At 34.8% G+C, this 27908-nt stretch overlaps 1 protein-coding gene across 1 annotated transcript; it reads right to left on the bottom strand.

Annotated features, from left to right (window-relative positions):
• Positions 1 to 849: 849 nt before the first annotated feature.
• On the bottom strand, positions 850 to 23865 carry LOC109337009. The gene is made up of 7 exons (XM_019573859.1): positions 23831 to 23865; positions 23439 to 23756; positions 23248 to 23321; positions 22240 to 23155; positions 21684 to 21973; positions 21202 to 21365; positions 850 to 1161 (listed from the first exon to the last, which is right to left on the bottom strand). Exons 1-7 carry the CDS (start codon positions 23863 to 23865, stop codon positions 850 to 852), a joined length of 2109 nt encoding a protein of 702 aa, XP_019429404.1.
• Positions 23866 to 27908: the final 4043 nt, after the last annotated feature.

Raw genomic sequence — 27908 nt, 5'->3', positions numbered from 1 at the left:
TGTCTCCTCTTGCTTTTGTGTAATCTGTCAGAACTATGCCTACACTTATGCTTTGCTTTTTATAATAATTTCTCTATCCCATAAAACTTATCTCTCTCCCTTTTCTATGTTACTTTCTGCTTGCTGCTTTTATCACTGTGTGATCTGCTCTCTCTGGCTGTGAGTTCCCTTTTTTTGATAACCATGTATGATAGCCCCCTTCTCTACTCTCTTGGTTATTCTTTTATGCTGATTATTGATGTAACTAAAAGACTTTCTGGATTGCTTCAGTTTTTTATTCTCCTTTAAGGCTGCCCATGAATACTCTCCTTTATGTTGATAATGATGATGTTTAACTGAAAATTGGGAGAGCTTAACAGGTAGGAGTTTCTGATATATATCTCTTTTATTGCTACTTTTGGAATTCTGTCTGTTGATAACCCATGGCTGAATCACTTTTCTGACTTTATTTTGATTACCTCATGATTGCTGCCCTTTAGCTTATTGTAACTGAAATTCCAATAATGCTACATTCTACCCATTGAGTGCCATTTACTTGGAATTATGCTGAATCATACTTGATTTTCGTTTAAAATGTGTACGAGAATGTGTCCTATGATTGCTTAGAATGCTCTATTATTACTCAAAAAAAATATAACAGCCATACTTTAACAGTTAGTTCTCTTCAATGCAGACCACTCAACCAATTGTCTGCAACTTCAGTTTCCATCAGAATGCCAACAACTGCAATCCTGTAAATAGATATGATAACATCAAGCCTAGAGGATGTGACATTGGTGTGAACATCTGATCTAGCAGCCTTATGCTTTCTTCCAACATATAGCTCTTCTTGTAGAAATGTAACACTTATCAAAGCCGTGATGACTGTTGCTTAGAGGTTTGAACATTGCGCAGTATAGAGGACCTCTTTCTGTGATGCACCAGGTTTGAATGAAGAAGCTGACCGCAATTCCAATTCCACTTCCACTGGCAGTGAGATATATAGAGGCAAAAAATTCCACTTGTAACAGTTTTTGTCCTTTGAACAATGCCATTGTTAAGGCTCCACTTACACAACAAACTATCCCTAATATTCGGGCAATGCTCCTTAAGCTTCTTTAGACCAATTTTCTCAAATCCAACAATTGCTTGGAAATATGCATTCTGATTTGCTGTTACTCCCTGTTGATCATTCAAGTAGGAATCAAACTTAGATTTTAATTATTTAGCTTCTTGAGGGATACAAACTTTCATTGGTTTTTAAGACTTTTTCTCTTTGCTTTATACTGGTTGTGTCGTTGGATTGTCAAATGCTTCGATGAATCACGAAACGATGTTATGTAATTTTTTTGAGTTTTGCACCAAAGATAAAAAGTAAAGGCCGGACAAAATTGAGTGTTCACATATAAATGTTGTCAATATTGGATTCCTTTGTTGAATGGTTCTCCACGGCCAAGAAATATAGAAAGTGAGCACCACAACTAGCTCATGATAAATACTTGCTCTTGACTATCATTGAATTTCAAGTATGAAGAATTTCCCACGACTTAGGCTATGGTGGGGTGCCAACTGCTAGCACATTATAGCATAGTCCTCCAATGGCTTGGACAAGCCTATTAATATCCCTGACACACAAGCCATCTTTTTTGCCTCCATTGATGATGGGGGTTACACTTTAATGATATTTTGACTCATGTATTTACATGATTCATTATTTGAATTTGAAACAATAATACATGTTAAAAAATAATTAAAATGCACGTCAGAATTGGGTTGCCTTGGGCCCACTTATTGAATTCAAATGAAAATTTATGGTTGGATCATGTTGCAGCACCTAGCTGGCCAAGTGCCCACGGCCAACGCCCATGTAGCCTGCACCCATAACTCGACCAGATTGTCCGAGCGCCTATGTGTAATGCGCCTAGCGCCCTCATGCTTCCATGACTCAGTCAACTCTTGGAGCTTGATGCACCACACATGTGCCTCGGTCAATGTGACACGGTGCCCAATGCCCCTGTCCCATGTGCCCAATGTCTAGTCAGCTAGGTCAAACTTGTTCCACGCCCATGCCATGATGCATGCGCCCAGTGTGCCTTTGTCTAGGCTCTGCGCCGAGCTAGGTTCTACCAACCTTGGCCAACAACTTTAACTTCCATGTCATATGAACTTAGGCTCTTTATAAATTAATTTTAACATAATAACCACAAAGAACTTCATTGTATTGCCCAAGCAAATGACGTGCCCTTCAAAAAGTAGGGTAGTCCCCCATAGGATCACATCATCTTCACTTCTATAAAGTTTGCATATTTTGTTCATCATTTATGATTTATTTTACAGAATGATTTGATTTATGCACGAAGTCTAGATATACAGCTTGGCTATTGTGCCAGGGATGTTAAGCTCAACATTTTCCACACGTTTAACATTCCCTTGCTGACATTCTATTTCTTTTATCCTCACTTTCTTGTTGAACCTAACCTTATTTATGGTGATAGAACAAAAAACGTTGGTGTTGTTCATGCGGAATAAATAGTTCACTGTGGTCCTCCAACTCTTGGAGGCTCAGATGAGACTAAGTTCAAAACATAGTATAGCATATTTATAAGAGAGCTTAATTAGATTTGCATATATGCTTTTCCTCTTATGTTTGCAAATATTATAATGTGTAGTGTGTTTTCATTTCTTAAACGTATGCCTCTAATTTATCTTCATTGAAACTGAGAATTATCTATGACCTGCAGGTTTTATCTCATGCAAGGGATCATAGACTTAAGTTACAATCATAACATAATATTTCAAATGAAGCCATCTGTCTGTTGTTATATCAAAATTTGAAACTCAATATGGGACCCAGATTTTTTGAAACTCCATTATCTGCCTTTGTGAATTGCTTTGCCAGTTGGCTCAAATGATCATTTGCTCACCTCCAATGTTTTAAATTGTTATTGTGCTCATGGTCGTGACTATTGTGATTATAGTTATTGTAGTCGTTGCGATACGAATTGTGATCATTGTGGTGTGAATTATTTTGTGATTAAAAAAATATTTTTAACCCAAATGTTGTCTAATGCGGTTGCGTTACAGCCCAATATAGACGCATCATTATGATTCAGTGTCACCACAGTTGTGCGATATAATGCGGTTGTTGCGGTTATCGCAACTGCAAGATCACGGTCATGATAGAGTCTGCAATTTGAATAAATGATGACCTACTTAATTATGTTTCTACTTTCTGTTTATCAAATGACAGTCCCTCTAGAAGAGCGGTATATATCATATTCTTAAGTGAGTATTTTGACCAAACAATTAGTACCTAGGTTGTGCCCGAAACCATATATCTGAATAACAATGTTTTTGTTACTGATACTTTAATTTCGATGTGGTGCAAGTGAGAAGACTTTCTTACCAAGAATTAGATGTTTTGCAAAAAGGATGGCAAGAGGCAGTAGAAGAGGATGATTGTTAGTCTCATATATCTGTGGATGTTTTCGGCTCGAGCATGATTGCATCCGGTGTGAGAATACATGTGAGAAACAAAAATATATATATTTAGTACATGATTAGGTAATGGTCTTTATGTTTTTTATTTCAAAAAAATCAATCTAAAAACTAAATGTAGAGGACCAAAATAAACGATTTGAACTCTACTTATTTATAATTTATAACATTGTTGCTTAGGCCATGTAAATGAGAAACACATCCCCAACCTCCATCAAAATGATATTTGGGCTATTTTGATTTTGAATTATTTGAGACACGTGAATGTTGTTTATTGAGAAAATGGTCATAGCTTCCATTCGTTGGAAAATGTGAAAGGGTAAACGATACTCTAAGTCTCATACATAATGATGTATTGCATGGTCCGGTATTCTGAATGACACGAAATAATACTTACTGGCTGAGTCATGACCAGGTCGCTCTCTTTAAGACGTTTCGTAGCACTGCCCAAAATGTGCAAGTAGACTATCAACCACGCTGTCCCCAGGATAAAACAGCTCAGATCTCTGTTATCGAGTTCTTACTACAATGTAAGAACCAATCTCGAATACACCCACCCAATATGGCTACCAATGTCATTCTCGAAATATCCACAATATGGCTACTGGTGCTAATTCTCAAAATACTTACAATATGGCTACCTGCACTAATTCTTTTCCCTCAATAGTGACTACCGGTGCCAGTTCTCAAAATTCCCACAATTTGGCTGTCTGTGCCAATTCTTAGTACCACAGAAAGAAATGGGGAGAAGTTTGCCGGAAATGCATCAATGGAAAATATGAGGGAGAAAGAAAAAGTTGAATGAAAACGCATTCAACTTGGGGCGAGTTATAATGAGGGGAGAATACCTCTATTTATAACATGACATTTTTTCCAAGTTCTTCATCTCTACGAGTGGGACTTCAGAGTTTTTTTCTTATAACTATTCTATGTGGGACTTATGAGTTTTTTAGATTTCACACCCAAAAGTTCTCACTTATGGTTTTCAACAAACCATGTTCAAACAATCCCCCACTTGAAATTAAAAAACGATTTCCGAGAATATTTGTGGTCTCAATAAGATTGTGTATGAACAAAGGTGTCATGCGACTTGAACCTTTGCATAGTGAATAAGATCCAGATTTTACTAGAGTGACTCGTAGTCTTGAACTCTATCTACGACATCAAATCACACACAATCTTTTCAAAGGTGATTTCTGTAAAGCCCATGCGTTAAAGGCCATGCACGTCTATCCCACTATAGTGAACGCTATAGAAATTTATGCCCCAAAATTTCAAAGGAAGCGGCCCCCACTTCCACATTCACATAAGTGAGTTTATCAATAGTACTCCTATAGCCTAGGTATTCCACTCCAATTGGAGTATAGATCTCATTAAGAGTTTAACTCATCCTTACATATACTATATGAATCATGTTTCTCATAATTTTATAGCATGCTCATTCTCATATCACTTCACAACTTGTTATTACCCATTGAACCTGTTTCTTGGGATCTACAGTCAGTTAGGTCGGGTTACCATCATGAGTGATCCTTGTTCTAAGGACAATAATCCCATACTCTTAGAAGTATTGTGGACTTTCTCTCTAGCTAGTCATTTCGTCAAATGATCTGCTAAGTTATTTTCAGTGCGTACATAATTCACTCTAACAGCTTCTATAGAGAGTAATTCTCTAATAGTGTTGTGCTTACGACGAATTTATTGTTTCTTACCGTTATAAAAGCGGTTCTCATTTTTTGCAATAGTCACGATACTATTACAATGGATCAACACAGGTGACATCAGTTTTCCCATAGGGGAATCTCTATACGCAAGCTTTTCAGTCAACTTGCTTCTTCACTAGCTGTTGCTAGCTATCATCTCAACTTTCATAGTATATTATGCTAAAATAGTCTAATTCTTGAGCACTGCCCAAAATGTGCAAGTAGACTATCAACCACGCTGTCCCCAGGATAAAACAGCTCAGATCTCTGTTATCGAGTTCTTACTACAATGTAAGAACCAATCTCGAATACACCCACCCAATATGGCTACCAATGTCATTCTCGAAATATCCACAATATGGCTACTGGTGCTAATTCTCAAAATACTTACAATATGGCTACCTGCACTAATTCTTTTCCCTCAATAGTGACTACCGGTGCCAGTTCTCAAAATTCCCACAATTTGGCTGTCTGTGCCAATTCTTAGTACCACAGAAAGAAATGGGGAGAAGTTTGCCGGAAATGCATCAATGGAAAATATGAGGGAGAAAGAAAAAGTTGAATGAAAACGCATTCAACTTGGGGCGAGTTATAATGAGGGGAGAATACCTCTATTTATAACATGACATTTTTTCCAAGTTCTTCATCTCTACGAGTGGGACTTCAGAGTTTTTTTCTTATAACTATTCTATGTGGGACTTATGAGTTTTTTAGATTTCACACCCAAAAGTTCTCACTTATGGTTTTCAACAAACCATGTTCAAACAATCCCCCACTTGAAATTAAAAAACGATTTCCGAGAATATTTGTGGTCTCAATAAGATTGTGTATGAACAAAGGTGTCATGCGACTTGAACCTTTGCATAGTGAATAAGATCCAGATTTTACTAGAGTGACTCGTAGTCTTGAACTCTATCTACGACATCAAATCACACACAATCTTTTCAAAGGTGATTTCTGTAAAGCCCATGCGTTAAAGGCCATGCACGTCTATCCCACTATAGTGAACGCTATAGAAATTTATGCCCCAAAATTTCAAAGGAAGCGGCCCCCACTTCCACATTCACATAAGTGAGTTTATCAATAGTACTCCTATAGCCTAGGTATTCCACTCCAATTGGAGTATAGATCTCATTAAGAGTTTAACTCATCCTTACATATACTATATGAATCATGTTTCTCATAATTTTATAGCATGCTCATTCTCATATCACTTCACAACTTGTTATTACCCATTGAACCTGTTTCTTGGGATCTACAGTCAGTTAGGTCGGGTTACCATCATGAGTGATCCTTGTTCTAAGGACAATAATCCCCTACTCTTAGAAGTATTGTGGACTTTCTCTCTAGCTAGTCATTTCGTCAAATGATCTGCTAAGTTATTTTCAGTGCGTACATAATTCACTCTAACAGCTTCTATAGAGAGTAATTCTCTAATAGTGTTGTGCTTACGACGAATTTATTGTTTCTTACCGTTATAAAAGCGGTTCTCATTTTTTGCAATAGTCACGATACTATTACAATGGATCAACACAGGTGACATCAGTTTTCCCATAGGGGAATCTCTATACGCAAGCTTTTCAGTCAACTTGCTTCTTCACTAGCTGTTGCTAGCTATCATCTCAACTTTCATAGTATATTATGCTAAAATAGTCTAATTCTTGTTAGATTGTAAATAGTTCATCTCATTATATATGACTTCTTGCCACAAATTAGCATCCAAAGAAGTCAAAACTACTTGGAATGTTGATGAATTCTTCTCCAGTATATAGACAATATAATCAAGCCTATACTCTCTAGCAACTTTTGCTCTCTTACTATTTTAGGTTCTATTTCAAACCTTTCATTTTTATCACTATCTCTAATCACATGTATGTGAGTAGTTGATATGCCTCCACTATTCCTCAATTTAAAAAGGAATTTCTCTTCATTAAAGTCAACATCGTTAGACTCAATGATCAATTTTACGTTAAAGTCATAAAACATGTACATCTTGTTGTTTACACCATACCCAACGAATATACATTCATATGCTCTGTGAGTTTAACTCTCTAGGGTCATACCATCAGAAATGATTTCATGAGCAATTTTATGTATCTCATATGATTGAGACTTTACTGATTTATTATCAGTCATATGATGCTTGAGGTAGTAGCTAACATCATTGTTTTTTTCCGCCTTCCTCAGTATCATATTTTTTTTTCTCAAGTGCATACCAAATTAATTTTGAAGACTTATATGGGCTATAGTAATCATAGAGATCATCAGATAACCCATTCAAAATGAATTTCTTACATCAGTAATTATTTTCATTCCATATAGTTGTATCAATAGCTAGTTTATCCTTATCATCTTTTTCTTCAGCTTTTTTCGGCACCACTTGGCCATTAGTTTTCAGAACATGGACAACCTTCCTCATAGTGAGGGAAAATTCCCACTTATGTTACCACCGTTTGAAGTTAGTCCCGCCAAACCGAAATGGTTTGCTAAGGTCAAATATGTTCGGTCCAGTAATATTATCTACGAATGCCATTGGAGTTGAAACGTCTTAAAATTGTTGTAACCATAGCTTGCAATAATTCTGAATGACACGAAATAATACTTATTGGCTGAGTCATGACCATGTCGCTCTCTTTAAGACATTTCGTGACACTGCCCAAAATGTGCAAGCAGACTATCAACCACGTCGTCCCTAGGATAAAATAGCACAGATCTCTGTTATCGAGTTATTACTACACTGTAAGAACCAATCTCGAATACACCGACCACAATATGGCTATCAGTGCCAATTCTCGAAATATCCACAATATGGCTACCAATGCCAATTCTCAAAATACCCACAATATGGCTACTTGTGTCAATTCTTTTCCCTCAATACTGATACCAGTGTTAGTTCTCGAAATTCCCACAATTTGGCTTCCTGTGCCAATTCTTAGTACCACGGAAAGAAAGGGGGATATGTTTGCTGAAAATGCATCGGTAGAAAATATGAGGGAGAAATAAAAAGTTGAATGAAAGCGCATTCAACTTGGGGCGAGTTATAATGAGGGGAGAAGACCTCTATTTATAACATGAAATTTTTTCCAAGTTCTTCATCTCTCTGATGTGGGACTTGGAAGTTTTTCCCTTCAAAACTCTTCTATGTGGGACTTAGGGGTTTTTTAGATTTCACACCCAAAAGTTCTCATTTATGGTTTTTAAAAAACCACGTTCCAACATGATGTATATAGACCAATAAGGATAATGATCTTCTAGTCATGTTTACTAATGACTTCACTAGATACGAATTATAGTATATAATGAAACACAAATCAGAATCCTTTAAAAATTTCAAGGAATTTAAAACAAGGTATATGATATGAGCCAAATGGGGGCCATATTGTTGAGTTGCATTTAATAAAGTGTGGTCTTTTATTCCACATATAGTTTAAGTTATTTTTACTATTTTTAATAAATGGTTGTAATTTTTTATGGATTTCCTTATATGGACATGTATTATCTCCATGTTAAGAGAGGGCATGCATCAATATGAAGATTTAAGGATTCAAATTCAAAAGCATGGAAATTATTTCTTTCCATAGGAAGCAATCCTTGTGGCGTCCTTTCCATATATAGAAGATTCATTGAATTTGGCCAATCCAAATTATGGAAGGATCTCAAGGCATTAAGGAGCGGTGTGGTACTTCCCACCAAGGAGTTATGTGCATAAATCATTTCCTTTCTTGAAAGGATTTATTTGAATGCAAATGAAACTCCTTATGATCAGATTCAAATTCAAATGCATAAGAGAAGTAAGTCGTATGGTAAGATTACTTCTTTCCATAAGTGAAGCAAATCATGTGGTAATTCAAAATATAAAGATTTGTGTGCATGTATTATTTACTTTCTTTCAAGGATTCGTTTGAATGAAAGAGCAACCTTTATAGCCATGGGAAAACTTCCCTTTTGGGTTCTAGGCGTGAGGATTCTTTCCTTTCTTGAAGAAGAGCATTTGAATGCTAATTGCACACACTTATGAGTCGTACGGAAACATTCCATACTTGGAGTATGCATGGGAAAATCGATCTTATGTGGATAACATGTAAATTATGCATGGTAGTTTCTTTTCTTGGAATCCATTGAACCTAGACCTTTCCTAGGATTTTGAACGTAGTAAATAAGGGAATACCACTTAATGTATGATTTAATTACATGCATTTTTTTGGAGCCATGCTTGGCTAGCACACAACTATTTGTAACTGAATTAACATGATGAAATGATAAGTTTGAATTTGTTTGATTTAATTCCTCTTTAGTGGAGCTTTGCTCCTAACTTAGAACTTATTCCATACATAGAGTAAGTCGTGTGCCTTCAATCAAGCAAGCATCAATCCGGCTAAGAAGTTACCATATAGGGAGCCTCAAGTGAATTTTCACATAAAGATAAATTCATAGGCACAAAGCTTTCTGTTACTATAATACATTGTACCTAGACTATGTTTAAGTTGTTGTCCGAGGAAAGTAACAAAGAAAGACTCATTATTGTAAATTATTTCTTATTTGCACGTGGATCCATGTATTGGTCGACCACCACTATTTGTATTAATACTTACCATAAGAAATTACAAGTTGAATTTATTTGGATTAATTCCTCTTTAGTTGAGCTTTGCTCCTAAACTTAGAACTTATCAAGACTTATTCTTGTGGAGTTCAAAGACTTATCACCTTGTTCTTATCAAGGATCCTTTCTTGTGGTGAATCTCACCGGCTTATCGAGCAACTTTGCTTGTGGCACCTCCCCCTTTCATTATTGTCCATATTCTTTATCCTTAAACATTTAAATATAAAAAAAATCAAAAATCATATCCAACAACATATACAAAACTGTGCCCATACACAATACATTTATCTCATACACATTTCATCCCATTTTCATATACAAACAAATGTGGACATTCATAAAAGTTACATTTCACGAGTCCATCAAGTGATATTAGAGTCACTTCTTGCTTGAAAGGTCTTAGTCATGTCACATGGTAAATCTTTCTTGGTGAGAAAACTTTTGGAAAATCAAGTTATGGAAGATTAGGCCAGCCAAAGGGACAACATATTTCATTTTAGATGTTTGGTCCAAGGTAGGGTATGCTTATTTATAATTGACAATAGCAATTGTGTCAACATGGTTAGTTCAAGATTGGTCTCAAAGCTAAATCTTGTGACTAGACCATATCCCACTCCGTGCCGACTTTAACGTTTAAGTAAGGTAGGTGAAATAATTATCAATGAACAAGTTGAAGTTCCCTTTTCTATAGGGAAGTATAAATATGTGGTTCTTTGTGATGTGGTTCATATGGAGGCCATCCATATACTTGTAGGTTGTCCATGGCAATTTGATAAAAGAACCATGCATGATTATTTTCCAAACAAGTTCACTTTTTACATAAGAATCGAAAGGTGGTGTTGTCTCCATTATCTCTTAAGCAAGTAAATGAAGATCAACAAATGTTGAGGGAAAAGTTGGAGGAGTAGAGAAAGGAAAGGGTACGTGAAAAACTAGAGTGTGAGAATAACAATGAGCTAGAAAAGGAAGAAAAAATAAGTGTGAAAAAAAGTGTGAAAATGAGAGTGAGGGAAAGATTGAGGAGAAAAATTCAAACAAAGTTATTATTGAGGAGGAGAGAAAAATTCATGAAGGTGATGGAGGGAGTAAAGAAATTCATTTTACAAAAAAACTAGGATTGATGATGTTTTGATTTCAAAACTAGTCTTGAACCTACCCTATTGTGGGAAATTTTTATTTACTAACCCCTCTAATGGAGGTCCTTTGTCAAAAAATCGAAATTTAGCTTGAGTAATTAAAAAATCGTCAAGTGATGACAAGCCTATGTTAGAGTCAGATCAAGAGTCATAAAAATTATCATACGGCAATCTCATGTGATGCAAATCATGTGTAAGACACATATAATGCATTCCTCGCCTGAAATATAGGATTTTATCATGACTTGGGAAGAAGATATACTATTATGGATCAGTATGAGCCAACAACTTACAGAGAAATAAAAGCGCGAATTCTGAGAAATGGATTGAAGCCTTGAGAGTCCATGTACACTAATAAGGTATGGACCTAGATCCAACCACCTAATAATGCAAAGCCTATTAGGTGCAAATGGTCATAAAAAAGAAGTCTGACATGTTTGGTAATGTGAATACTTTTAAGGCACAACTGGTGACTAAAGGTTTGAAGCAAGTTCAAGTATAATGTCGTGCCTCCATTATTACCTCATCGACAAACTTGTGTGCACCATGTAATGTTAGATACTCACTTGTAGGGAAATATAATTACTATATCGGTCCAAACATGATACCTTTAAGGGGGTTTCAGAGGTCATCACAATTAAGCAAAGAGTTTTGTAGACGTAGGGGAGAAATCTCATTCCTAAAAGATCAATCTTCGCTCATAATATTCCCTCATCCAAGTCACACTGAGAAGGTACCCATATAGGCTCTCCACACAAACCAATGTTGTAATCTTCTTGACGAATATATTGTTAACAAGTAGTATAGCTTTATGGAATCAACATACTATACATAGACACAACCTGAGATTCTTTTCTTTTCTTTTTAAAAATTCAGAGATTAGAGGGTAACAAAAATCTTTATAAAAATGAGAGTTTTTAAGTTAAAAAGTAAAGTAAAATGATTTGAGAATAATTTTAACAGTGTTAAAAATATAATACCTTTCTACAATCTTCATCAATTATAAATAATACTTCAAGTCTAGAATAATAGTTTAGAAAATTAGTTTTTCATTATAAATCAATTTTTTCCAACTAAGACTTTCTCAACACATTCTAAAGGCATAAGAGTTAAGAAATATTATTCTTTTTCAAAACCAATTCATTATTTGCTTAAATACCACAATTAAAACCATTTTCACTAAAATCTTTGAAATTGAGTAAAGTCGTTATAAAAACAATCCATGTTTGATGTATGCAAAGAGTGGGCAACCATCAATTGGACTTATCCAAGAAGTGAATGATTGGGGACTTTGGATACACAATAATGCTTCGAATCATTTAGATCAAAGATGAATATGTGAGGTTCATATTTGACCATAGAGGATAATATGAACTGACAACTTTTTGATTTTCTGAAAAATTATAATTTCCCCTTTTTAATAAGTGGTTCTAGACACTTCTAGGCTAAAACCTATGTTTTAACTATATTGTATGTGACTATTGCGCCCCAATTTTTGGCCGAACACTGGTTATGCGACTGGATTTGGAGTCGCTACCACGTTTTTGCAGTCAAAACGTAGAAAACCCTTTTGATGCCCAAATATTGGAAATACTTGGTCTTTAAACTAGATCTCTGGACTCGTGAGTCGGTTATAGATCGGGGAAGGTACTAGCACCCCGTCTGCTAGTTATCAAACAGTATCCACAATAATCGCATGGAACTAGATATACCCTAAAGCTTGTTAAATCAATTTATTATTTAAAAAAAATTGTTTTTTTTTTTATTTTGGTCTGCGACAAGAGTTCATCCTGCTCCTACGTATCACTTAGTGCAATAGGGAAATCAAGACTACGTAGTTCTTGGGTATAAAATACTTTTGTGTTGATTTATTTTTATTAATGAAAAGTGGTTTGAGAATTTGTGAGACAATTGTAGGTAGATATGGTTAAAGATGACGATAAACTTTACCCCATATCCTTTTACCCTCATAAAAAGGAGAAGAGGTAGTACGACAGTCGCTCATTGCTTTTAATTAAATAGGATAATCAGATAAGGACTTGACTTATATATCTTATCCATATCAGCAAGAAAGAAGAGGCAGTACGACAACCACTCACCGCTTTCTCACTAACATGATAATAAAATATGACTCAAATTGTCAATTGATAGGGTTAAAGATGGAAATACAACTTTGTCGTACATCACTTTACCCATTTTAAATAAAAGAAGAGGTAGTACGACAGTCACTCACCACTTTTAATTAAATAGGGTAATGAGATAAATGTTTGATATATATTGTCTTATCCATATTAGGGGGAAAGAAGAAGCAGTACGACAACCGCTCACCACTTTCCTACTAATAGGATAATAAAACAATACTCAAGTTGATACTCATTTTCTAACCTTAGAACTAAAAATGTTTTTGTTCATTTAATTAATTTTTTGAAAATCTATTATTTCAAAGATTTATCATAAAATACTAATGATTGTGACTCTTGATTCAAACATTAAATATAATTTCAAAAAAAGAAAAGAGTATCTTATTTATTGATGGTTCAAATAAATATGACACATATTAATTATTGATGACTTTGGTATTTACAAGAGTGACATTAATTACAAAATTATTATAGTATTTTTGAAATTGTCTAATATAATCTTTTATCAAAATTAGGGTGAGAAGTTAAGAAGATAAGGATGACACTGACCATTTACCACCATTCTCATTTCCATAGAAAGAAGAGGCAAGGCAATAGGACAACTGCTCACCTCTTTTCTATTCGAAGGGAAAAAAAGATATAGTTCAGTTCATTCATCGATCTCCCAAATTCTCACCTTAAATTCTATTTTTCACGCTCTGTCAAAAATAGAATCATCGATAAAAACATGTGTATTTTTGTTATTTTATTATGATGATAGTTTAACGAAATCACTGAAAATAAATATGGATAAAGTATGCACAAGCATATAAGGAGTACCAACACAAATATACAAACAAAAATAAGATAAATAAACCAAAAAAAATAAACTAAGTAACAAGCATAAAAATGAGAAAGGAATAAGCCTAATTCTAAATACCAAACAACAACTTAAAGGAATTAAACCCATATACTAAGTATAGTATTATAACTCTAACTCAAATAAGGATAGGTTACTCCTTATATCCAAATAAGACAAATTCATTAATAAATAAAAGAAATAAACAAAAACTATATATACAATAAATAAATAAAGTAAAAAGAAAAAAAAGGGAGGGGTCATCTTCCCCACTGCACCATGACTCCAGGAACCTTAACATGGCATCGCCGGCGCCGGAGAGAGGGAACTGATATCTAGACGAGAGTATGGCGCCACTACAGCAGGCGGGGCTAACCGAAATAACTCAAACCGACTCCACCACGTGTTGCCATCGGGACTGAATCTGACGGCTAATGGAGGTGCCAATCTGGGATGCCGTGTGCAGCGCTGGAAGTGTTGTGACGCGTCGCCGGAAATAGACATCGCAGTCCCGCCGTGAGCGGACGACCATGGGCAGTGTAACCGAGTCACGCAATGGCCAGCGTGAATATGACATTCAGAAGCAATGTTGCAGTATATATAAAATAGGCAATGTTGTAATATTATAGTATTAAGATGAGAATACGACATTCTGTTTCAAAAAAGAACACACTGAACTAAGGTAGACAATGGACCTTCTGATATTGCTTTGGTGATGGAAGATGAAAAATGGTTCTTTTTGAAAAAAAATGAAAATGCTACATCTTATCTTGTTCTACTTCTTTTTTTATTATTTATTCTCTCATTGTCACCACTTTTTTGGTATCTACTTAGTATAATCTATTTAGGATAGAGTTGGGTTTTAGGATAAGATGATTAAGGATAAGGTGCTTAGTTGAGTGTATAAAAAATTGGGGTAAAAGCTTATGATTTGTGTTAGGATGAGGTTATGGTATTGGGTGTTATTTGGTTGTATGGTAAAAGCTTATGATTTGTGATAGCTGCTAGGGTTTTTGTTAAGATCCAACAGGTGATTAGTTTACTGCTTCACTTAGATTTTGGGTTGGGGTTAGGGATAATTTTAGGTAATTACTGTTTAGTCTTGTGAGTGTGTTTTATTGCAACTCAAACTCTTAACTTCTTAAAATTTAAAATATCGAGAACAAAATTGGGTATTTATAGTGACTTAGTGGAGGACAATACACTAATGTTTTCTTAGAAGTTGTACTTTCATTAATTGAAGTTAACTTCTTGTCTAGTTCAAATGTTTATAAATATTAACTAGGATTCTCTCCAATAATGAAGAGACAAGTGATTATTTTTACTCATATTTTTAATGATAAAAATGTGATATCAAGATAAACAAAAAGATAAAAATGTCATTATATATTGCATTTTATGTGTTATTGTGTGACACTTGTCTCTCCATTAACAGAGAAGATCCTTACTCTATAAATATACTCCATATTTCTAAATATATAGAACACCAATAATTTTTTTTATAGCATGTGCATAATGTGAGAGTGATTTTTATAGGTTCCTACTTGAACTGAGAGCTTATCAAGAAATTTCTTGTGGCGTTCTAAAGGCTTATAACTCCATTCAGGGTGATACTCCCTTATCACCATCTCCTATCTCCTCCATTTCTTATCGTTTAATCATTTTCGTTTTCCTTCATAGCATTAGTTTTAAGTCACCCCAAAATGTCTTGATTGTTGTTTTTCTTCATGAATTTCGATCTTTATTCAAGTATAAACAATTGTCCTTTAGATTTTCATATGAATGTATTCATTCTAGCACCTCCAAAAATCATAAACACTTCTGTAAATCATTATGGAAAAACTGTGCATATGCCATGCTGATTGCACAATGAAAAAAATTAAGCCTCAATTATTGCAATATCACCTTAGTAATCAAGTAGCAGGCAGATCAATTACAAAATACATTCCAAATTAAGTAACAGCCAATTATTCACACATATAGACCAAGATTGTCAAGACAGTATACACATATATAAATCATTAATATAAATTTGGCAATCAACAGTTCAACACTATAGCCATGCAATATATAAGCCATGCTTTCCGTGGTTGATAAAACCTTTTTGAAAATGTTTTTCTTTAACCAAGTGACATGATTGATGTATAAATAGAACCATTTGCATGTAATAAACCAGACAAAAATTGAAGCATTTTCTCAAGCCATCTTCATTCAAAATCATCTTCCTTTCTCATGTGTGCTTAGAGAGTTAAAGAGACTATTAGTATATAAAGTACCATTATTGATATATTATTGATATACTTGGCTAAGGACGTGCAAAAAAAACCATTGTTCTCCCTTGTATTCTAAAGAGGATTGATTAGCTCATACACTTGTTGCATTTCATCTATGAAAATGATTGGTGGTAAATCGAACCTAAAATCTAATATTCATACATGCCTTGGAGATTGTAAATTATTTTTATTATATGTTGCAGGTCAAACACCTATCTTTTTAACATCTGAGTTGGGTAATCTTTTCAAGATCATTATATAGATAGGCAACTATTATATATGGTCTATTCGATCATGTATCATACATATTATCATGTCTCGTTTTTTTATAAAGATTGGTTAGATAACTTAAGAGGAAGGTTATAAGAGATCTCATTCTTTTTAAAATGAATTGGAGTCACCCGTACATTTCTGCAAATAAAACTTGCAACCTTCTTTATGCCAATTTCAAATGTATTGGTCTAATAAGTAGACTTATAGTTCGAAAGTCAATCACATATCAGAGAAAATATTAGTACATCATCCACCCGTTTTAAAACAATATCTTCTCTAATTATATGGACAAATTGATACACAAACTGGTTTAATTATTTGTTTTAATTATTTATTTACAATAGAGAAATGAATATATTTTTAATTTTTCCATCTCACAAAAGTTTATCTTGCTCCTATGTATCCCTAGTTGCAATAAGAAAATAAAGAGTACTCAATTCTATGGGTAAAATATATTTCATCAATTGGGGTAATTTTTTAATTATAAAAAGATTAATAGAGAATAAATAATTTCAATCATAATTCATCATCCCTAACGCAAGAGAGGAAGGCACCAACCTTATGTTTGCTACCACTTCTCAACTCAAGGAGAGATAAAGCATAACATTGATTGTGTCTAATCTTCCGATGTTTAAAGATTTTATTTAATTATAAGTATAAAAGAAAATGTCAACATTTGTCATCATGCATATTTCCCATTTTGAGAGAGGGAAGTAGCACTCTTATCTCTACTACCACGTCTCAACATGAAGGGTGGAAGATATAATTTTAGTCGCTATCAACATTTTAATCCTTATTATTTTTTATCACTTAATATTAATTAATTATTATTCTGATTAAGAACCATATTAAGAGAAAATAGACAACTTTGGTTTTGAAATGTCGCTAGTCCTAAGACATAATAGGGGCATTACTATGATCGTGATTATTTCTCAACTTGAGTTGGGAAGATGATACGATACGAGTCGCAACCCCATCTTAAACTCTTCAAAATAATACATTTAAATTATTTAATGACTACTTTTATTAACAATAATATTATTCGGTTAATTATTTAAGTATAAAATAAAATATTTATTATTATTATTAATGATTAATTATTTCTACTACTATTTTATTTTGATTATTATGAAAATTATACATAAAAATAAAGAAAGTAGAAATAGAAAAGGGGAAAGAAACAAAATATAGCTCCAACATATGTGGGGCTGACCCATGGATGTTGTGTCAACTGTTAGTGCAAGTAGAGCCATGTGGTGACACATGGTTGGAAGAGCATAAAGTAATATGGTAGTGGTGTTAACGCTTAAAGCATGAGAAGATCTAAGTGTGACAAGTGGCGTTGGAACATGTGACATGATAGAAGAATGAAGCATGATAGGTGATGGTCGACATGGAACTGATGGTTGAATCATTAAACCATGATTATTATGATCCACAAGGAAAAGAGAGTGGCCCGGCTAAATAAATCCTGACACTTGATCTGATGACTAGCAAGTATTGTTCCGACACATAGTGACGACCATGCTAGCATGAAATCCTATGCATTTGTTGTGCTTTTTCTCTTATTGCTTTTCATGTATATCTGGTATATGGTTCGGAGTGTCTCAATCAGGGTCTAGGGGTTTATGTATATTTGAAAATATGGGTTTTGGGCTAAGGAATATTTCGTACATATGTTTCATTCTGAACAATGACATAATCTCACTACAAAAAAAGGAATTTAAGGATAGACTTTTTGCCACACTTATAGACACCATATCAAATTCAAAAATGAAGCCCAAAATTGACACTATGTGGCCTATGGAAAATACTATCCACATTCATCACTGCTTTCACATTCATCAATTTTACACTTCCATTTTTGCTTCATCACTGCTTTTACGTTCATCACTCTCTTCTCTTTTCCAAAAATCAATTCATCACTAGTTCTTCACTTCATTACTTTCACATTTTCACACCATGGCTCCGATTTAAAAGCTTAAAAGTTAACTATTTAGAAATTTCTTCATCACTATCTAGAAATCACTTTATCTCCTTTGAATTTCAAGCTTCTTCATATATTGGTAAGAAACCACTTCATCTCCTTTTTTAATTATATAATTTTGTTTCAAATCACTGACATAGAGAAAGTCAGCTCTAATCCCTATTTTTGAGCTTCTCCAATCCCCAATTCTGAGTTTCTCTAATCTCTAATATTGTTAGTTCTAGAAATCTGAGAAATTATAATTCCTAATTTTGAGTTGCTACACAAATTATATACAATTGTATATGATTAAGGGAGGACTAGGATGATTATGGAGCCATTGGTACTTAATAAGGAATCCTAAAGCTAATCATTTGGATATGGATAATTATGCAAGGTTTAAAATTTTTGAAAAATCTTCGAAATACCATTGAAAACACGAAGGCTATATAATATATTAATTGATTATTTGAAGAAGTATATGAGGAAGACTAGATATCGAAGACAAAATGATCCAAATTAAAACCATTATTTGCTTTTGATCTTCCTAACAAAGGAGACCATGGAATAATGATAACTAGTGTTGATTGAAGGACTAAGAAAGTATAACTCGTCCAAGTAAAACAAAAACAAATAAGATAATAGAGAGTCAAGGAACACAAAAGAAAAGAAGAAAGAGTATTCCCTTGACTTATACACTACGTCATGCATATATATTAAGCAGAAAGATTGACGGGGATGGATCAGACGTGGGTAAGTATTGAACTATGTAAACAAAAACCATTTGATGAAAGTTTATGTAGTAATCATCTTTTTCTTCTCTAATTTATTATATAGAAACGAATAATATTAGAGTGTCCATTAAAATTATAACTCATTATCAAATATCATGTTTCTCTCATAGATAAATCCACCAAGTAGAGCGCTCTATAAGCTGCTTTAATTATGCCCTATATATATATCATGAATATAGCAAAGGGAAACCAGATATAAAATGAGTTATTACTTTGCTTCCTAACATTATCTTTATTCGTTCATGTGTGTCGTTTTTTCAACTTGCTTCAGAATATGGAAATCAATACATGCTCCTTCACATGTCTTCATTGAGGCATGTCTCACAGAAACTTATTTCCCCACTTGATCTTAAAATTAAAGCAACACTAGTCCTTGTGCCATAAAGACCCTGCAATCGATTGGTTATAAAGTGAGAGGTTCCATCACTCTGATTAAAACGTACCACAATGTTTTCTATACACCACAAGGCGACTCTTTTGCTAAAATATTGCAAAAATGTCTTGCTTTGGTGTACCTCTTGATTGACCTAAAGACAAGTTATGAACCTGTACCTCTTGATTGATGATGTGTGTTGATTGTATCCTTCTTTTCTTTTTCTTTCCAATTTGGCAGGATTGCAACTTTCAATTTTCAAGCCAAGAAAATTTGGATTCTACTACTGAATTTAATTTTAATCGTTTATTTCCCCTTTTTCCCTTGTGTTTTCATTTACATGCAGCTTCTTTAAGACCTTGTTGCAAATATCTGAATTTTTTTCTCATTAGAATGCTTCCATTATCTGAACTTGGCAACCCGTTTGAGTTTTTTCTTTCAATTGAAATTCATGCTAGCTTTTATCTAGAGTAGGGTGAATTTAGAGTTTGAAAGTTGAACGTTTGTAATGTTAGCATTTGTAAATTGTCATGTCTTATAATTTAGGTATTTTTAATTAAGTAGAAAAAACAACTCGTGTTCTTCATTATGTGTCTTGCCTGGTATGAATAGCTTAATATATATGACGGTAGCCGAATTGTTTTCTTGAAAATCATATATGCTTTGCCAGTCCATCACAATTTTGAAGTTTGTAAATCTTTTTCATTTTGGGAGGGAAAGCATTGATAAAAAGAAAACAGGAAAAATGAACAACAATTATATTCTCTATCATGCATTGTTTTTTAACTTGATGCTCTATCAACCTCTTTCTGCAGCTAAAGTTTAAAATTTTGTGTTAATATTCAAATTTTAGGACTATTATTTGGAATAATACATACTTTACAACAAAAACACTCAGTATGTTTGCAATTAATACATTAAATATGAAATTGAAGCACTTGTAATAAAACGAAAGTACAAGTCAATATATATATATATATATATTTTGTACTTTTTTGATGTCTACTGTTGTCTATTTTATAAGCAGGACTATTATTTGGTGTTTTTTTTGGAGCAAGAAGAAAATTCTATTACCAAAACGGTGAAGTACAAGCCAATCAATCAATCCAGGTTATTACACCAAATGACTAGAATGGTCTCTATAATCAATTAGAGTTGAGTTTATTACGGTATAATTTCAGTCCATTATGCACCGTAACTCTATCACAAATTGTTCTAATAACACTAGGCCCAATGTCTAAATTATTATTTTGTTTCTGGAAGAGACAAACATTCCTCAGATTCCAGATTGCATACACGGTTTCAGCAATGGAGATCTTCATCAGTTTGCATTTCATGCTCTTCCCTCTTGTTTGTTGTTCAATCCATTAAAGTTCAGCCGTCCTGGTGTGTGGTTATTTTCCATCCATCTTAGCACATATATCCCTATTCTTGATGTGTGGGCACAAAGAAATAATAGATGTTCAGTTGACACCATCAGATCACAAAAAGCACATTTACCATCTGTCTAAATCCCAAATTTGTGCAGTCTATCTTTGGTGGGTAACCTGTCATGGCACCCTATCCATAATGTGAAGTGAGCCTGAGGTCTTGCAGTATTACCGTAGAAAATCTTCTTCCAACTCACCTGTTGTTTTGGGCCTCTAAGTTCCATGTACATCCTTTTAGTGCTAAATTTTCCATTCACAGTAGCTTCAAACCAACTCAGGGATTGCATTATATCAGTCATGTGCTTAAGTATGGATTTTAGAATCCGGGAGCAGTTTGAGCCTACTCTGTATGTTCTGAGATCTGCATTTTTCAGGTAGTATGTATGAACCCACTTAATCCAAAGCTTATCTGATTTAGAAGCTAGGTGTCAGAGCAGTTTAGCTATGGTGGCCTTATTCCAGTTCGTGAGAGCTATGATGTTCAAGCCTCCAGCTTGCTTGGGGTCACAAACCTTACTCCAAGCTAGAGGAGCCTTTCTACTATTATCATTCCTACCACTCCACAGAAAAATCCTACACTTGGATTCTAAGTGTGAAAGAACTTTTTTTGGTAGATGGAAAACTTGCATCCAGTAGTTTGCTATAGAGAACAACACACTCCTAATCAATTGCAGTCTACCTGCATAGCTGAGAAGCCTTGTGCTCCAGTGCTTCAGTTTTGCTGTGATTTTTTCAATTAAAGGGGAGCAAAAATTCACTGTTAATTTCCTACTGTCGAGGGGAACACCATGGTATTTGAAGGGGGGTGTCCCCGCTGTGAACCATTTAGTATGTTGGATTGCTTTTCGGAGTTGTAGGTCAATCCCCCCAAAGTAGACTTTGAATTTTGTGGGACTAGCCTTCAAGCCTGTACTTTCTGAGAACTGGTTGAATTTTTGCATGAGAAGCTTCACTGAGATTAAGTCACCTCTGCAAAACAGAAGTAAGTCATCAGCAAAGCATAGGTTCGTTATCCCAATTTGTTCACATTTTGGGTGGTAGTTGAAGTTGTGATCATATTTTAAAATTCTTGGAGTACTCTATGTAGGTATTCCATTACCAGAACAAAGAGCATAGGTGATAGGGGGTCTCCCTGCCTCAAACCTCTCTTGGCTTGTAGTACATTAGAAGGTATCCCATTGATAGAGTATGTGTAGGATACGGTTTTCACACAGGTCATAATCCACCTAACAAACTGATGTGGGAATCCCAACTCAATCATTATGCTTTCCAAAGCATCCCATTCAACTGTATAATAGGCTTTTTGGATATCCATTTGTAGCATGCACCTAGGTGAGATTCCCTTTCGCATATAACCTCTCACTAGTTCTTGTGCAAGAAGAATGTTATCATGTATTACCTTCCCTGGCACAAAGGCAGATTGGCTTTCGTCCACCACATGATTTATGACTCTGCCTAGTCTGGTAGTAAGAATTTTCGAAATGACTTTGTAAATTGTTGTACAACATGAGATTGGTCTCATATCCTTCATGGTAGTAGCATCATTAGTTTTTGGGAGCATTGTTACCAGTGTACATTTTATAGCAGGGTAGAGTCTCTTCCATTTGAAAAACTCATCCACAGCTTTCCAAACATCATCTTTAACTATGTCCCAAGCTGTCTTAAAGAAATGAGAGTTATAACCATCTATTCCAGGGGCTTTACTTTCGCCAATACCTTGCAGTGCAATCCAAACTTCCTCTTTAGTTACTCTTTGGATTAGGTTGAAGGCCATATCTCTGCTGAAGCATGGACTCCTTCTCAGGGCTATCAAGTTTACACTTTTCCTATGGGTGGTGGTTGTACCTACAAGGTTTGTGTAAAAGGATAACACTTCTTGCATAATGCCCTCTTGAGTAGAGACTGAGGTCCCATCAGATTTTGTTAGTGTATAGATGCTTTTATTCTTGCTTTTATCTTTTACTGTGGCATGAAAGAATGCATTATTGCCATCACCAAGCTGAAGCCAATTAATCTTGGATTTTTGTTTCATAACCTCCTCCTCTGTTTTGTGCAGATCCAACAGGTTTTCAGTGCATGTTTTCACCTCCATCAACAGGTTAGAGTTGAATTGATCATTTTGGAGCTGGGTTTGAGCCTTGCTGTCTGGATCTGGTCAGTTATACCATTATATTTTCTCCCCAATCTCTTTAGTGTAATTCTCAGACGCTTTAGTTTTTCCCATAGACAGTACATTGGTGTACCTGTAATAGGTTGTTCCCAGTTATCTTTAACATAAGGAATGAATTCCTCATGTTTTGAGAGACAATTTAGGAACCTGAATAAGTGTGTTTTTGTAGTTCAGACCATAGTATGGGCTTTGATCAGCAGAGGGGAGTGGTCTGATATGCTAGTAGGGAGAGCTTCAATTAGCATATTGTGACATTGTTGGAACCAGGCCACATTGCAAATTGCCCTATCAATTCTTGAGTATATTATGCCTTCTGTAGTGTGCTTATTTGACCAAGTGAAGTGAGGGCCATGCATATCAGCTTCAAAGAGCCCAACAATTTGCATCATATTTTCTAGATCTTCATATTCATGGAGTTGTACCCTAGCACCTCCACATCTATCCTTAGTGCTTAGGACATTATTGAAGTCCCCAATTGTTATCCAAGGGCCTGATAACCCCTGTGAAAGTTGGGCTATATCTTTCCAAAGCAGTTTCCTTTTTTCTAGTTGATTGTGTGCATAGAGACCTGTTACCCAATATCTGCAATTCCCATCCAAGGAGACACCACTCAGACGCATTAGCTGGCCAGTAGAGTGGATTAGGCTCACTATTACCTTTCTAGGATCCCACAGGCACCAGATTGTTCCATTTTCATGATTTTCATAGTTGTCATAGTAGTGCCAATGTTGATAAAAAAAATTCTGATCTTATTCATGTTGTTATTCTTAACTCTGGTTTCTAGCAGGAGAGCAATGGCCACATCTAAAGTCTTGAGACGGGAGCTAATCACACGATGTCTAGCCACTTTATTCAACCCCTAACATTCCATGATACAATCATGGAACCTTTTCATTTTCCCCAACTGTATCATCTCCAAATCGCAGTGGGGTATATCCATTGTGGCATTGTAGCTTGAAGGTTCCATTATTGATGGTATGGGTTTGTAATGGAGAGTTTTCCATATCTTTTCGCCCACTTCTAATAGTAATCCAAGGTTTTTGCTGACCAAGCTCCTCCTCCTTCTCAATTTCATTTTCATTTGCATCGGGGCAAGTTACTTGTATTTTTTTTTCCATATAGGTTTTGGCTTGGGTTGGGGTCTATGTCTTTTTTGTACCTGTTGTTCACAATCATGCCCAATTGAGAGGCATTTGTCACAGTATAGTAGTTTCCATTCATACTCAATTTTTTGTTCAATCTTCCTCCCTAAGTGGTCTTTGATCATGACCTTCTCGTTCAACTTTGTGGTCACATCTACCTCAACTAGGATCCTTGCATATGTTACCCTGATTTTTTTTGTTGTACACTCATTAGTGGTGATAGGCTTCCCCACCGCACTTGCAATTTTTGATATGCATTTTCTCCCCATAGGTGGAGCGGAAGTTGGGGGAGTTTGATCCAGAGGGGTAGAACACGCAATAAATCATCCTTGAGCTCAAAATCTGGTGTCCACTGTCTTAGGAACGTCGGTAAGCCATAAATAGCATATGGGCCCTTTGCTAACACATCATCTCTCTCTTCTCCAGATTTGAATCGAATTAAGAAATACCCATTTTCATTGTAGTATAGTTCAGGGAGGGTGATATAGTTCCATACCTTTTGCATGAAGGTTTTCACCGCATTCATGGAGAGGTCACCCCCTAGCACATACAATATGAGTGTGTACTCCCAGAATTTTATCTCCGTTACCACATCTTCATCATCAATTTGTATCTCTATTTCACCATCTATGATAGTGGGTGGCACGAAGCCAATAGATAAGCCACGATCAGGACCCCTATTATCTTTGATGATGTCCACCCATGGTTGCGGCTGATTCGCTTCATGTGTTTGTTGTTTTCTAATTTGTGTCGTCGGAGTTGTACGGGGGGTTGATACCCCCCGTTCTACATTTTCTTCCCTTTCACTTTGCTCATTTTCCATGTTCGTCATGTGATCTTCAGATAGAGGGCTTCATTGAAGGTTGCTTGCTGTATCCATAGGTGTAGGTGTCACTGCCTTCTTCCTCGGCCGGCTAATGCCCTTTTTCCCCATGGTCGCTGCTATTATTTGGTGTTTGATTCTTATATAAAATTCAACTCTTCCATCTTTTCCATAAGTTTGTCATTTGTAAATATGCTTAGAATCATCAATATTTCTAGTTCATAGGCTCTAATATCAAAAGTTAAAACAAAAAAATTACTATATCATGATCTAAATGATGAATTTGTTGCCGATAATTTGTGATTTTTTTGTTGTAAATGCCTAACATGTAACTTGTAAGTAATTTAGTCTATTTAGTTACTAAATTTGAGATAAATATTACATAGTATCTCTAATGATTTAGCAACTGAATTTAACATCAAACACATATTCACACAGTTATGATTGATAAGAGTTGGATTGAGAAACCAATTAGATAAAAGGAGTTCTTGGATGGGGTGATGTAATTTTTGGATTTCGCCTTTTAAAATGTACCTATAAATGATCAAATTTCATGTCCTTGTATTACTTGTGGATTTCGTAAAATGAGTAATAGAATTGAAGTGTTTAGTCATCTATTTCAAAAAGGGTTTCCTAGAAAGTACACATTTTGGTACATGCATGGGGAAAGCATGTGCAATATAATGTTGAAACTAAAGCCCAACCACAAGAAGATTTGGTTATACAATATCCAATGCAAGATATTTTAGATGATGTTTTTGGTATCCTTGTTGATAGTGAAATTCAAGATTTTGGTCACTCAAATATACCAAATAATGACCAGCCTAGGGGTGATGCAAGTAAAGTCCAACAAGAAAAAATAAAAGATCAATTAGGGGATGGAAATGAAAACTTGTATCCTAGTTGCAAAAAATATAGTAAAATATCATTCATTATTCTTTTGTATCATATAAAAGTCTTATATAGAGCAAGAACCAAAAAAATTCCGATGATCATTGATCTTTTAAATGATCTTTTCCTCTTGCTAAACTTCCAGCATCTTTATACAAGGCAAAAAAGTTTATTAAGAAGTTAGGTTTAAGCTATGAAAAGATTCATGCATGTCTGAACAAGTGCATGTTATATTAGGGTTCATTTGAAGATAAGAAGAGAGATAATTGCAAGATTTACAATGCATCTAGGTGGAAATCTAATAAAAATATTGGTGGTGCAAATGATATTGTGGTTGGCCAAAAAAATAAATAAACTAGCAAAGGTCTTATGGTACTTCCCACTTATGCCAAGATTGTAAAGGCTATACAAGTGTACTAAAACTGTAGAGCTTCTAAAATGACATGCTAAGAAGGCAAACCCTGATGGGTTGGTAAGACGTTTGAGAGATATTAAAGCATGGAAGGAGTTTGACAAAATGTATCCGGACTTTGCTTTAGAGTCTCGTAACATATGACTTGCATTAGCTACAGATGGTTTCAATCCATTTGGAACTTTAAGTTCTAATAATAGCATTTGGCCTGTGATGCTGCATACTTACAATTACCCTCCATAGTGTTGTATGAAACAAACTTCTTTAATAATATCGATGATAATTCCCCATTCTAATTTGCTTGGAAATAGTAATGATGTTTAGTTGCAGCCCCTAGTTGTAGAGTTACACAAATTATGGAAATGAGTGGAAGCTTATGATTCCTATACAAATGAATCATTTCAAATACATGCTACATTGTTTTATACTATTGGTGACTTCCCAAGTCTAGAAAACTTATCTGGATGGAATACTCATACATCAGTTGCTTGTCCATCGTATAATTTTGGTGGAAAATATTATTTCATGTGACAACGTCGATATTTACCACTTGATCATAAGTATAGGATCAATAAATTGTCCTTTGATGGTTCTAATGAGCTTAGACCTACCATTGTCCCACCTTCAGTTTCTAACATGCTGCGAGATATAGAATCAGGTTGTAAAATGCCTCATGTCGAGGTTAAAAGTGAAAACGACCCACCACACTAGAAGAAAATGGTATATTTTGGGATCTACCTTATTGGAAGCATCTTCTTATTCCCCATTGCCTTGATATGATACACATAGATAAAGATGTTGGCGACAATGTATTATTCACAATACTTGATGACAAAACTAGAACAAAAGATAATCTTAAAGCTCGTAAAGATATGCAATGCGAATTAGAGAGAAGCTTCATCCATATCCGGATTCCTCTAAGTTTCCTCCATCATGCTTTAAAATGAAAAATTAAGAGAAAGATATATTTCTAAAAGTTCTTAAAAGTGTGGTATTTCTAGATAGTTTCTCATCAAACATTTCTAAATATGTTGATGTAAAGAAACACACGATCTTTGGACTAAAGAGCCATGACACACATATTCTGATGGAACATATTTTCCCAATTGCCTTTAGAAGACCCATTCCTAAAGAAGTGACTTCACTGTTGATTGAGCTTTGTAACTACTTTAGATAACTATCAAGCAAAGATCTAAATGTCAAATATTTAGAGAAACTCCAATAATGAATTTCTTTGACCCTTTGTCATATGGAAATGATATTCCCTCCATCATTTTTCACTATCATGGTTCATTTGGTCATTCATATTGGAGAGGAAGCAATGTTTGTCGGTCCTATCCTGTTGAAAAGTATATTTTTAGTTTACATGCTAGTTATTTATTTTATTACGACTTTACGTCAATATTGAAAGGCAATTGTAGAAACAAGTTTGGCGAACACCAGAAATTGTAAGAATCTTAAAGTTT

The sequence above is a fragment of the Lupinus angustifolius genome, unplaced genomic scaffold, assembly GCF_001865875.1.
Source record: "Lupinus angustifolius cultivar Tanjil unplaced genomic scaffold, LupAngTanjil_v1.0 Scaffold_1_703, whole genome shotgun sequence".
In the NCBI taxonomy this organism is placed as follows: Eukaryota; Viridiplantae; Streptophyta; class Magnoliopsida; order Fabales; family Fabaceae; genus Lupinus; species Lupinus angustifolius.
This window is presented reverse-complemented; position numbering and strand designations above follow the sequence as displayed.

Coding starts and splice junctions, on each gene's coding strand:
- LOC109337009 (XM_019573859.1), bottom strand. CDS start 23,865: ATGGAACAATCTGGTGCCTGTGGGATCCTAGAAAG. Junction 23,757..23,830: donor GCCTGTGGGATCCTAGAAAG/GTAATAGTGAGC, acceptor TGGGAATTGCAG/ATATTGGGTAACAGGTCTCT. Junction 1,162..21,201: donor TTAGAGGCCCAAAACAACAG/GTGAGTTGGAAG, acceptor AATGATCAACAG/GGAGTAACAGCAAATCAGAA.